General features: G+C 34.5%; 1 protein-coding gene across 1 annotated transcript; it reads left to right on the top strand.

The window, feature by feature from the left end:
- The first annotated feature begins 722 nt into the window (after positions 1–722).
- On the top strand, positions 723–11,419 carry ATPsyngamma (ATP synthase, gamma subunit). Its single transcript, XM_088258766.1, has 6 exons — positions 723–781; positions 2,510–2,673; positions 5,535–5,674; positions 7,811–7,971; positions 9,094–9,258; positions 10,812–11,419. The coding sequence occupies exons 2-6, from the start codon at positions 2,510–2,512 to the stop codon at positions 11,076–11,078; spliced, it is 897 nt and encodes a 298-aa protein (XP_088114892.1). The 5' UTR covers positions 723–781; the 3' UTR covers positions 11,079–11,419.
- Positions 11,420–12,938: the final 1,519 nt, after the last annotated feature.

The raw sequence follows: 12,938 nt of genomic DNA, 5'->3' as shown, positions 1-12,938 counted from the left end.
ATACACATCCGGACTAGACAAAAAGAGAGAAAGGGCGTGATACGACAAAGTTAATCAGTTCCATTCCGAATGCACCTATTATAGTAAAAAATTAACAGGTATGAGAACAACAAACACTGTTTTCATAATACTACAGAAAAAAATTGTTTTTGTTTCCCATTTCTCGTAGAAAGAGAACCCGAGTATAGGGTGGTTAATTCATTGCAAAGGTGAATAAAATACATCAAACTATACGTTGGCTTTTGTACTGCGTACCCTTATTAAATTGCTATTTGCTTCAACCAAATTATTGTTCATACTTAGAAATTCTTGATTTTTGTTAAAAATCCAGAATTCAAATTTAACGGTACAAATCGGAATTCATTATTTTCTATCAGCGTGATATTATCCACCAAATGAGTTTTGAAATATCAAACAAGCAAAACAATTACATTTCGACAATAAAACTGAACAAAAAGTAAATATCTAACGTAACAGACGTCTACGAACATTCACAGATTATAGGGTAAATATAAATGTACTGCATTCCAATATGTGTGAGTTGCGCATTAGTATCAAAAGAGATAAAAACACATGGCTCAAAACAAACCATTACACGCATTACACTTTTTATTCTAGAATCGAAATGTACGCAGTACGCCATACACATTAGCTAGGTACTTCTTATTTTATGTGAACTAAGTCTATGGCACGGTTATCTTTTCGTCTATGCTTATAAAAGTAGACGGCGTCGTTTTTTTCTGTGGTCATTATCCACCTCGATTTTCCGTCAAATTGCAAGGTTTGTAGGGGATTATATTTCCATTTTATCACTTTATATACAACAAATACTCGATTTCATTGTTTTCTGTACTCTTCGTACATATTAAATTATGTTTTTAAAACGATGTTTAGTTTATCACATTCGCGAAATACCGCTGTAAAATTCTTACATAACCCGGTTGACGGACGATGTTATAATAACCTTTGTCGAATGCCCAATAATTATTTTATCTTGAAGTGTAGATGGCTTAATTTTAATATTATACCGTGAATAATGATCGCGAATATCGGTAAATGTCGTCCTTATTACAGTTGTTGTTTTTTTATCGTTCATAAAATACAGCGATATTCATGTCGATGTGTCAAGAGTTTTATATGTTTTAGGATTTAAACATCTAAAAGTTAAAGTAATCATTGAAACACTTGTTAAATATTTTAAACCTTCGTTTCAAATCTAACGTTTGCACATCAATGCTTTTCGAAGCGGTGCTTCACCGCCACTATACAGAAAAAAACATATTTAGTAGTCTGGATTCACAGGAACGACCTAGCTTAACACGTTGACTGCCAACTACGAGATAACTCATAGATTGCGTTCTTTGCTAGGATGCCGACTACGAGTTATCTCGTACTGTGTTGTGCAGCTAAGAAAATTCCTATTATATCACTTCTTATATGGATATTTTTTATATTTGTGATCAATACAATAGATACAATGAATTCAATATCCTACATCAATTAAGAATTTTCACATAGTTCATTTATTTGTATAATTTGTATTTGAAGCACTAACTTTGTGATTTTCCATTTTGTAATAAAAATACAACTCTGTTTTAAAATCACAATAAATATTAAATGTCTACCGGTTTCGAAGCTAACCGCTTCTTTTCGAAGACAAGAAGATACTACTAAATCTGATGATTTTTTCACCATAATATTTATTCAATATTACCCTGGACTGAGGTACCTAAAGCCGAGGGCTGATCACATTTCCTACATGCATTAACGATCAAAATGACACTGCGTTTATATTATGCAGTGCTCTATGCACCATCGGGTGTGGATGAGGGTTTGATGGAAAGAGTTTTCGAAATGTGTTTATTGTATTTGTTTATTGTAACTGCAGACAGTTGGTAGAATTTCATATTGAATTGTTGGTTAATATATCCAATATTAAACAAGGTTTATTTGGTTGAATTATATTTATTTATTTATGTATATGTTAATACGTGACGCGTTTTGTCTTCTTAGGACATTATCAAAAACTCGTGTTTGATAATGTCCTAAGAAGACGAAACGCGTCACGTATTAACATATACATAAATAAATGTAGAATTCAACCAAATAAACCTTTTTTTTTATGTATTAATTTTAAATCAAACACAGATTTTTTGAGTCTACTAAGTTGTATTTTATTAACAAAAACACATAAAAACTTATATTGTTTGATCTTCACATTCGTTTGATAATGCCCTAACAAGGCGAAACAATTGTCACAATATAAGTTTTTATGTGTTTTTGTTAATAAAATACAACTTAGTAGACTCAAAAAATCTGTATTTGTTTTAAAAGTAATACATAAATTAAAATGGTTTTCTACAAATTAAACGCCAAATCAATAAATAAACAAATAAACCTTGTTTAATTTTGGATATATTAACCAACAACTTAAAAATTTGGTTCAATCCATAATTTTATTTGCGTTTAAAGGCTTAAATATTGTACTAAGTTATCCTTCCTTTTTCAGATGTTGGGCCGAGTAGCACCCGCAGTATGCAGCCAAGCAGTCGGCCTGGCTGGCCAGCAGCAGAGCCGCAACATGGCCACCCTCAAGCACATCTCCATGCGGCTCAAGTCCGTCAAGAATATCCAGAAGATCACCCAATCCATGAAGATGGTGTCGGCTGCCAAGTATGTTTATCATATTCTATACTATAGGGTGATTTTTTAACTATTTTCTTTTTGGCAACACTAATTTTGACAGCTCACAAACGTGTTGTGTTTTGTGTACATGTCAAACATATTCAGTTTGTTTTTAATTAATGTTTTACTTAGTAAATACCACTATTTCTTAAAATCTACTGTGACACGTGTTTCGATGCATTCCGCATCATTTTCAAACACCGTATGTGAAGCTAATTCTAAATTTTAGAGTTGGGTCCTTGGGACGTTGAAGGTTGAAGAGGGGGTAGTAGCTGTTTCTTATTTTTATTTATTAATTAAATTTTATTTTTATTTTTTAGAATTAGCTTCACATACGGTGTTTGAAAATGATGCGGAATGCATCGAAACACGTGTCACAGTAGATTTTAAGAAATAGTGGTATTTACTAAGTAAAATATTAATTAAAAATGGATAGATTTTACCACAAAGTGACTGCCGAATCAATTAATGAAAATATTCAGTTTGGTCTATATTTAACCATGAATCGTCTTACAAACGAACAAAGCTTGCAAATCATTGAATTTTGTTATCAAAATGCGTGCTCTGTTAAGAAAATTCATCGCGCACTTCTTCCATTTTATAATCATTTTAATCGACCCACTGAAGCGGCTATTCGGGCTATTGTGACTAAATTTCGCACCAAATTTACATTGTTGGACATTAAAACACCAACACGCTTTTTTTTGTGAGGCTATGTTAAGGCTCATGTCTATACTAACAAGTCCGCTTCGATTGACGCATCGGAAGATAACATTGAAGCATTTATTCGTGCGATACCCGCCGAATTGTTGGAAAATGTATGCCAAAATTGGAATAAGCAGATGGACCATTTCAGGCGCAGCCGCGGCAACATTTGAATGAAATAATCTTCAAACATTAAATTATATAGACCGTACTATTGATTCAAATAAAGATTATATGCATTTTCCTGATGTTTATGTGTTTTTAAAAAAAAAATTCCTAGAGCTATTAAAAAATCACCCATTACAATACATACATACCTCTAATTCATATTTTGGGCTAATAGAAACTCCAGTGTGCAGTCAAGCTGGCGAGCCACCAGTATCTAGTTTTATTTTGTTGGTACTGATTTTGAACTGAATTGTACCTTCAGATTTCTGTAAGCCAACTGGGCTGGTGAGCCACCAGTATTCAGTTTTATTATATTGGTACTGATTTTGGAGTGGTACCCACAGTAATTTGCTAGGCAACTGAGCTGGCGAGCCACCAGTTGGTAGTATTATAAACTGAGCTGGCGAGCCACCAGTTGGTGTGATAAGTCTATAATGTTTTGTTTTTGCAAAACTGACCTGTTTAAAAGAAGTTAAGCAGTTATTGTAGCTGTGTAAGGCATCTCTCATCCTGAAACTGAGTCCAGAGTTGATAGTTATAATGACCTACAAAATAACTCGTGTATCTATCATTTAAATGCGATCCCTCAGACGAATGTGTGGCAAAACAATGTTTGATAGATGTTCGAATGATGAAATAAGGAAAGAATGGAAGGCTGAGATAAGCATTATCGATAAAATTAAGAAAGGTGTGTTGAGATGGTTTGGACATGTGGAACGTATGAGTGAGGAAAGAACGGTTAAACAAATTTATGAGGCGAATGCAGTTGGAAAAAGAAGCAGAGGAAGACCTAGGAAAACTTGGCAAAATCAGGTATGTCAAATACTTGAAAGCGGCCGGGTCAGGAGTCGTAATAATCGTCGGGTATGTATGAGGAGATGCATGAATGTAGAAGAGGCGAAGAATGTTTGCAAAGACAGAGTAGTGTGGCATTTGATTCTCTCTGCCTACCCCTGCGGAAAGCGGCCTGATGGTTAGTTAGTTAGTTAATCTATCATGTAAGCAATGTGTATCAAATACTTTTATTTAAAAAAATAAATAACATATGTTTATTTAAATATGTTGAACACATTCTTATATTATTTTCCACATTTTCTTTCTATATATTTTTTTTGGTTTTTTTATTTTTTTTTATGCAAGTGTGCATTAAAATATGTGACTACTAAATGAAGTCATGTTTTGCATTATTGCTATATTATATGGATCAATTTATTTTCCTCATTGTATCATCTTATACTATTGAGGATAGGCTTGTATCCGACATTTATTTATTACACATATTTACGATTTCAAATATACAATAATGTGTCTCTCACTGGGTTTTCCCATTTGGAGAACGCGTTTTACAATACTTTTACTTTGTGTTATTTGATTAGACAAATGACTATTGCCATTTTACGAAATAAAACGTAGAAAACAATTACGAAATATTGAATATTTTATAAAAATCCTATTGGCAGTCAATGTGTGACAGCTTATAAATGTATATTAATTATTATTTTTTTTTGTATAAAAATATTAATAATATTTGTATATAACCACTCCGTTATATGTCCGCCTCCGTGGTGTAATGGTCAGCGTGTTTAGCTACCGTGCTGGAGGTCCCGGGTTCGATTCCCAGGGGGGGGTGAAAATAAATATTAGTGATTTAACACTATAATATTTATTTAATATTACCCTGGACTGGTTCCTGAATCGCAAGAGTGATCACCTTGCCTTCATGTAAGTAATGATCAAGATAACGCTGTGTCAATTTTATGCAGTGCCCTATGCACCATTACGTGCGGATAAGGGTTATAATGAAATAATAACCACTCACCAAGATTTTTATGTCATTTAAGACATAAAAATCTCGGTGAGTGGTTATATACTAATATTTTTAAAATTTAAAAAAAAAAAAAAAAGTAAAAATGACTAACCACAAAGTAAATGCTTTAAATATAAATAATATTGAGAATACTATATTAATTTTCAAGGTACACTCGTGCTGAACGCGACTTGAGGCAAGCCCGTCCCTACGGAGAGGCTTCCAAGCAGTTCTATGAAAAGGCGGAAGTGGCGGATACTACCACTGCAGCTCCCCAGAAGTTGATCGTTGCCATCACATCTGACAGAGGTACATATACTCCTCAGGGTCATATATCAAATTATATTATGTTTCAACCAAAGGTAGCCAGTGGCTGAAATTGCTGGCAATGTATTTCATTTAAACAATCTTCTTCTATATTATTTTTTGACATCTCATCAAAGATGAAGAAGAATACGGAAGTCTGGGCATTTACGGGGCTGACGACCGTCATAGGCTGGTTTGAGTGATCACTTTACACACGTGTAACATTCACCAATTCTACCCATTATTGACGACCACACTACTCAAATTCTTGGAAGTTATATATATATATATATATATGAACCAATTTAGAAACGTGTTCTTGAATTACTAGAACTTCACTAGAGACATCTATTGGTGAGATGTAAAGAAGCATTTTATTAAGCAGAAACTCTTATATTACTCCCTATTCTTCTTTATTTTTGATGAGATGTCAAAAACAATATGAAAGTAGCTCCTGTAATTGGAGATAATCCAGATTTTGTGAACAAGTATTTGGACACACTTAAATTGTTGTAAATCTTCTTCTACCTCGCTCAATCCTAACTTATCGTCGTTGTAGACTGTTGGGGTCAGCTCTCCTCTTCTTCAGGTTGTAGGTCCTTCTATCATGGACAACGTCACTAAGGCCATACCTTCGAATTCTGTTATCTTTCTGTAGCATCCATGAATTTATTGGTTTTTCTCTAGACGTGTTTCAAGCAAGTTCCATGGCGATTGTCTGGTTTACAATATGTTCAGGTTCTCTGCGTCCTATGTGCCCATACCATCTCGATTGTCCTCTACCTTACTATTGATTCCTGTTACAGCCAGGCTTCCATGAATGCGTGAACTTTTTATTTAATCTCTAAGACACACTCCAGCTGAATATCTGTTATTATACAGACCTGAATGATGGAAGTTTAGCTTCTGAAACATGTAGTCTATAATAAAACTCAAGTGGTAAAAAACGAAGTGTTTTCTTTAATTATTGAATATCTAAGCATTCGCATTTCAGCAGTCTCTAGTTTTATTTCATTTAAAAAATAGTAAATACAATAAGTCTGCTTCAAATTTTACTGAAAAATTCTCTTGTGGCAGACATGCAAAATTGCATCCAATTAAGCATTTTGGATTGTCGTTTTCTCAAAATATTTCGACAAATCAATTTTAGCAACAAAATCTATCAGACACACTCAATCTTCTGCTTCGTATTCTTAAACCTCTTACAACTAAATCGATATTTATCGCAATATTTTTGTTTCTAGTCATTTAAAAATAACCATTTACTTTTGAATTGCTCGAGACAGTCGTGTTAACTTGACAAATTGATTAATGTGGGCGGCTGTACTGTCCGTATTAGCGCTAACATTGTGCATTATTTTTATTACATTCTATAACGCATTGTTAAAACATATCAGATTACGTTACGTATGTTTAAACTTGTCGCCAAGGCACTTTTACGCATACTACAATGTTTTTTCTTCACTGTTCTAATGTATTATTTGCCTCTTCTTAGAGGGAAATAATACGTTAGAACAGTGAAGAAAAGAAGCGAGACAGACTACGCTCTTGCGTAGTCTGTCTTGCTCATGGCACATGCCTATAAAGAAACATATAATGCAAATAACCCTCTTCTTCTTAGTGTAGGCCTTGTATCCGATTTTTAAAAGGGATTTAGCCTCCTGTGATATCCATTCCCAGCTATCAATCCATCTCTTTGGTGGTCTGCCTGGGAATCATTTATCATTAGGTTGGCCGTGCAATGCAATGTGGGGGAGTCTGGATAGTTCCATCCTCATCACATACGCATACCATTGCTTTCTTCGTTGCCTTCCCTACTTAGCGAAATCCTCAATTTCGCATATCTCTCTTATCCTGGCGTTATTTATTCTATCTTGTTGCCAGATATGCTCCTTAGTCTTCATGTCTGACACTCTTAGCGCATTTTTTTATTATTGCGGCGTCTGCTCTGCATTCGATCCCATATGTCATGATGGGTTGCTCACAAGTCTTATTTCCTTTGATTTTGCTGTCGATCCTCATGTCAGGGTTTTACCATATGTGTATAATTTTTCAGGCATCCTGAGATGTCTGCAAATACCCATTATTTAAATTAATTAATTATATTTTTAATTTGACGCGAGTGTGATTTGTACTCAGGTCTATGTGGCGCTGTTCACACTGGTGTATCTAAGGTCATCCGTGGTGACCTGTCGGCCCCTGAAGTTGCTGCCAACACCAAGGTGGTCTGTGTCGGTGACAAGTCCCGCAACATTCTGCAGCGTCTGTACGGCAAGAACATCATGCTGGTCGCTCAGGAGGTGAGGCATCCACTGAAATACACCGTTACGTTAAATCATAACACTCCGGGTTGTTTTACATAACTTTCATTTATCAAAACATCTTATGGGCGTTTGTCCACTACACGGAATTACACGGAATTTTACCGTCCGGCACGTCAGTTAGCGTTTTAAAATGACGATTGGCTTGGATTGGCTTGTGCTTTTGTCCATCTTTCTTCATCTTTTTTCGTGAACACGGCGTAAATTCGATTACGCTAAACTGTCGTAGTCGCTTGCATTTTTCAAAACCGGACTGCCGGATGGTGAAATTCCGGGTAGTGGACAAGCGCCCTATGGAGCATAATCTACCCTTTATTCTGTTGTTTTTAATGGTCAGTAAATGTTAATCCAGGAAAAAAACACTATAACATAATTATAATAAAAATAAATTATATAACCAACAAATATAAACAATAAATAATAAGTGTAAGTCCCTCTCCGAGCACAAGAGCTTAGTCTGTTTACTGGAGAGAACTGTGTTATTAAATTTAAGATTGTAAAAGTAGAAATGTCTAGAAAATGAATTAAAATTGTAATAAAAGCTTTTGTCACCATATTAAATCAAATAAAAAATAGGTTCTCAAAATGACCAACCAATTCACAGATAGTTATATTACTCCTGTATTAGTATATTACAGTAGAACTCCAATTACACTGGTCAACAATGATTTTGTAACTGAAATTTGGATGACTGGTTTGGACTAAGTTAATCGTTCTTATTCAAAGTTTATATGGTGACAAGCTTGTATCACGTCAAGTTTTGATGTTACAGTCAAATTATTTTTTATATGGACCCCATACATTGAAACCGTAATAGTGGTTGGTATCTAGACATGTTTTAGTCTAAGTCTAAAGGGATTAAAAAAAAGTATTGATAATTATGGAGTAACAGTGGAAATATATTAACTTATTAATATTGAATATGATAGCATTATATGTTTATATATATTTATATATAAATAATAAGATTAACTTAAGTTAATTTCAGAATTTAAAATATCCATAACTAAAATATATTTGATAAAAAATAAATAAAAAAATGGAAGTGTACGCAGTGTATCTTCTGTGTATCTTATTTTGTTAACATTTTTATTTTCTCAGGTTGGCCGTCTGCCCCCTACATTCCTGGATGCTGCCAAGCTCACCATCGCCATCTTGAACTCTGGATATGAATTCTCTTCCGGAAAGATTGTCTTCAACAAGTTCAAGTCGGTGGTGTCCTACGCCCAGGCCGATCTTCCACTGTTCAGTCAGGCCGCCGTTGAGGTAGGTTTTTAAAATTTTATATCATTTTTATTTTAACACATTGTAGTCTGGCGCTTTGAACAATAGACTAGCCTATAGCGGATGTTTTTCGCGATTAGCGCAAAAATATATCTCTTTCTTAAAATTGACACTATATGTAAACCAAATAATATTTTCGATTAAAATTTTCAAAGAAATCATATATGACGTTTGATCATCAAAAATAAATTATAAACATAGTTTTTAATTAAGCATTCCGTATTTCACAATTTTAGAAGCATTGTAAACTCTAAAAAATAGTCTCCTCCTCCGAGGTATCATTCCCTATACAATGCTAATATATTCAAATAATAGAATACCAAACAGTAATGTGAAATGAAAATGTGAAATGACTCAAACTAAGCTAGAGATTGAGATCGCATAAAAACTCTAGATTTCTGGCGACGCCTTTACAAGCGGCACACTAGACAATCCGGACAAGGCATCTCAAATAACGTTGATAGACTGTGGCCTAGCACCCAGGTAGCAAATTACCCTTCAACGCGTTTTATTTCACGCTGATAACAAACCCGTATATTGCCGTTTCCCGCCGAAAACCGACAGTCGACAAAACCGGCATTTGCCATGTCCCGCAGTTGAGCGATAGTCCTCGAAAAACGGCAAATGCCGTGTCCCGACGGCAATGTGTTAATAAAATAATAAATAAAAAATCATATGAAAACTTTGCATATCAACATATTTTGATATTTCATATCCAATGTGAGATTTCTAATTATGACTATGCTATATTAAAATAAATGATTATTTTTATTTACCCTGTATTGTTACACTTCAATATTAGGGATAGGCAACAATCATACAAAAACAACAATAACATATGATCTCCTAAATCACTATTTCTCATATTTTTTCACTCGGTGCGTCCCTTTAACTTTTTTGCATTTATTGAAGAGATAAATGATCAGAATGTACCCATGTTTAGGGATACATTAATAATATTGCATTGCTTAGTTCTCAACCCTTCCTTGTAATATAACATTGTCGATTTATAATGTTGACAGTAAAAATCCATAAAAATTAAATAAATCTATAGTTAAATATATGTTTCCGGGAAACGCTTAAAAGCATATTTTACACACTGTTGATAGAGAGCAGGAGGCAGTTATAAAACTGTAAATAAATGCAATTTCGATCTGTACAGTGTGTTTTGGTGACAACGCTAAAATAAGAACATAGAATGCTTATAAGCGTCTTCCGCACTTTACCAGCAGTATGTAAAAGACGCTTTTAAGCTTTTCCTGCAAAAATTGTTTAAACTGTTTTTTAACACTAATATTTATTTAATATTACGATAAACTGGTACCTGAAGCAAAGATTTGGTCACCTTGCCTTCATATATTATAAAATATTTAACAATTAACTTAACGTGTCATCAAATTAAAGCAGTGCCCTATACACCATTGGGTGCCGGTAAGGGTGAGAGTAGTAGAAGTGCCCTTGCGGTAGTATTTTATGAAAATGGAGTTTTTCAAATTATCCAAATTATTATTATTACATTTTCATTCATGTTTCAGGCTGCACCCAAATTGGCGGTGTACGACTCTCTGGATTCCGACGTCATCAAGAGCTACTTGGAGTTCTCCATGGCCTCCATGTTCTTCTACGCCATGAAGGAAGGAGCGTGCTCCGAGCAGTCTTCCAGGATGACGTCCATGGACAACGCCAGCAAAAACGCCGGGGAGATGATTGACAAGCTCACCCTGACCTTCAACAGGACCAGGCAGGCTGTGATCACCAGAGAACTTATCGAAATCATCTCTGGAGCGGCCGCCCTTCAATAAACATCTTTCTGATCGGCAGCCTTGATTAGTCTCTACCATCTGCCGCATTGTTTATCCGGAATTTTGCAAGAATTAAATATGTACATTTCCATTGAAGCAACACCCATTGTATTGCAAATATCGGATATCAATCACCCAGATTATTGTGCGAGAATTATTTTCCTCGTTATTAATTGTTTGATTGTCAATTTGATTGAATTTCACAAACATTTATTTTGTGTATTGAAATTTAATCAGATGGACAGAACGTAAATCAGTTATCTGCCGGTTTATTTAGTAAATCATGGTATACATATTATAACATCTTATTTAAAGAAAATAAATGTAAAAATTTAAAACTTGTTTTGTGTTTATTAACCACCTTATTTTTTTTTTGTTAATCTTGCATGGAATTTTCTGGACATTGGTGGGCTTATTGGTACAATGCAATTATTATGCAACAAACCAAAAACAGACTAGTGATACAGGCAAGGTTTGTACCTTATATATACAGTAGAATCGCGATATAACGAAATCCAAGGGACCAAAAAATATTAATTCGTAATAACGAATTCTTACATATAACGAATTTTTTTAAAATCATACTTAGTATGTATATGTTGCACGCCGTTGCAAAAAATGTTGCGCGGCTTTTCAAAAAGATCGCAAGTTCTGCAAACAAAGGAGGAAGGGGGCCATAGGGAACTGAATACCTACATATTTTCACTTGTTTTCTTATTAACCTTACGGTGATAAAAGTGCTGCGGGAATCGATGATACTCGTATGTATTTTGTACACAATATGAGAATGTGATTTTAAAACCGGAAAAACGTAAATATTCTTAGTTGCTTTTACTAGCCATATTTAAAGTTGAAATATAACAATTTTGTAATGTTGGGTCTGGTAAATATGTATCTGAAAATGAGAATAATAACATCAAATATAATAATAATAATATCACAAGTAGCCGCCAAAGCCGAGAACGAGAACGGCTTGCGCGCTACTGATGGCCAGTGTTGTCAGACGTCAAAGAGTAGTTTTCGATATTGAGATTGCGAAATTACGAAATTGCGAAATTACGAGACGGCGAAAAAAATTTTTTTTCCAAAATTTACGCGATGAATTTTTTTTCGCCGTCGCTAAAAATTTCCTAAAATCCGTTAAAATTCCGTTATAATCCTTCAAATTCCGTTTGATCTCTTTATTCCTTCAAAATCCGTATAAAACAGACAAATTCGTATTTGTCTAAATTTGTCCGTCATATTTAATATTCCTAGTTGCTTTTATTGGCCATATTTAAAGTTGAAATAAAACAATTTTGTAATGTTGAGTCTGGTAAATATTATTCATAATGTCATTCATTTGCAGCGACGGAAATAAATAATTTGTAAAAAAATCGGGAATCAAATCCTAACATAAAATTGTAAAAATACACAAACGTTTCTGTGTTTGCGCGTGTGGCGTGCTTTGTAAGTATGCGTGCATGTCGTACGTCGTAACACGTTACTCCGCTAGTCCAATAGTGTGCAGATCGTCTTACCCGACACTACGCCCCACTTAGGGCGCTTGTCCACTACCCGAAATTCCGTGTAATTTTACTGTCCGGCACGTCAGTTAGCGTTTTAAAATGACGATTGGCTTGTGCTTTTGTCCATCTTTCTTCGGATCGGAGCTCTTGATCGGTGCGTGAACACGTTGCGCGTAAATTCGATCGTAAAATCGTCGTTTTAAAACGCAAACTGACGTGCCTGACGGACGGTAAAATTATTCCGTGTAGTGGACAAATGCCCTTACGATGTAGATAAAAGACAGATGCAATTTGAGGATTATTATTGTCAACAGAATCATTTCAATGAGATAAAAAGACGGATTGTAATTAG

This window comes from Brachycentrus maculatus, unplaced genomic scaffold (genome assembly GCF_059751285.1).
Source record: "Brachycentrus maculatus isolate JH-2025_06_01 unplaced genomic scaffold, ASM5975128v1 h1tg000103l, whole genome shotgun sequence".
Taxonomy (NCBI): Eukaryota; Metazoa; Arthropoda; class Insecta; order Trichoptera; family Brachycentridae; genus Brachycentrus; species Brachycentrus maculatus.
The sequence above is the reverse complement of the archived record's forward strand: the minus strand, read 5'-3'. Positions and strand labels throughout refer to the sequence as shown.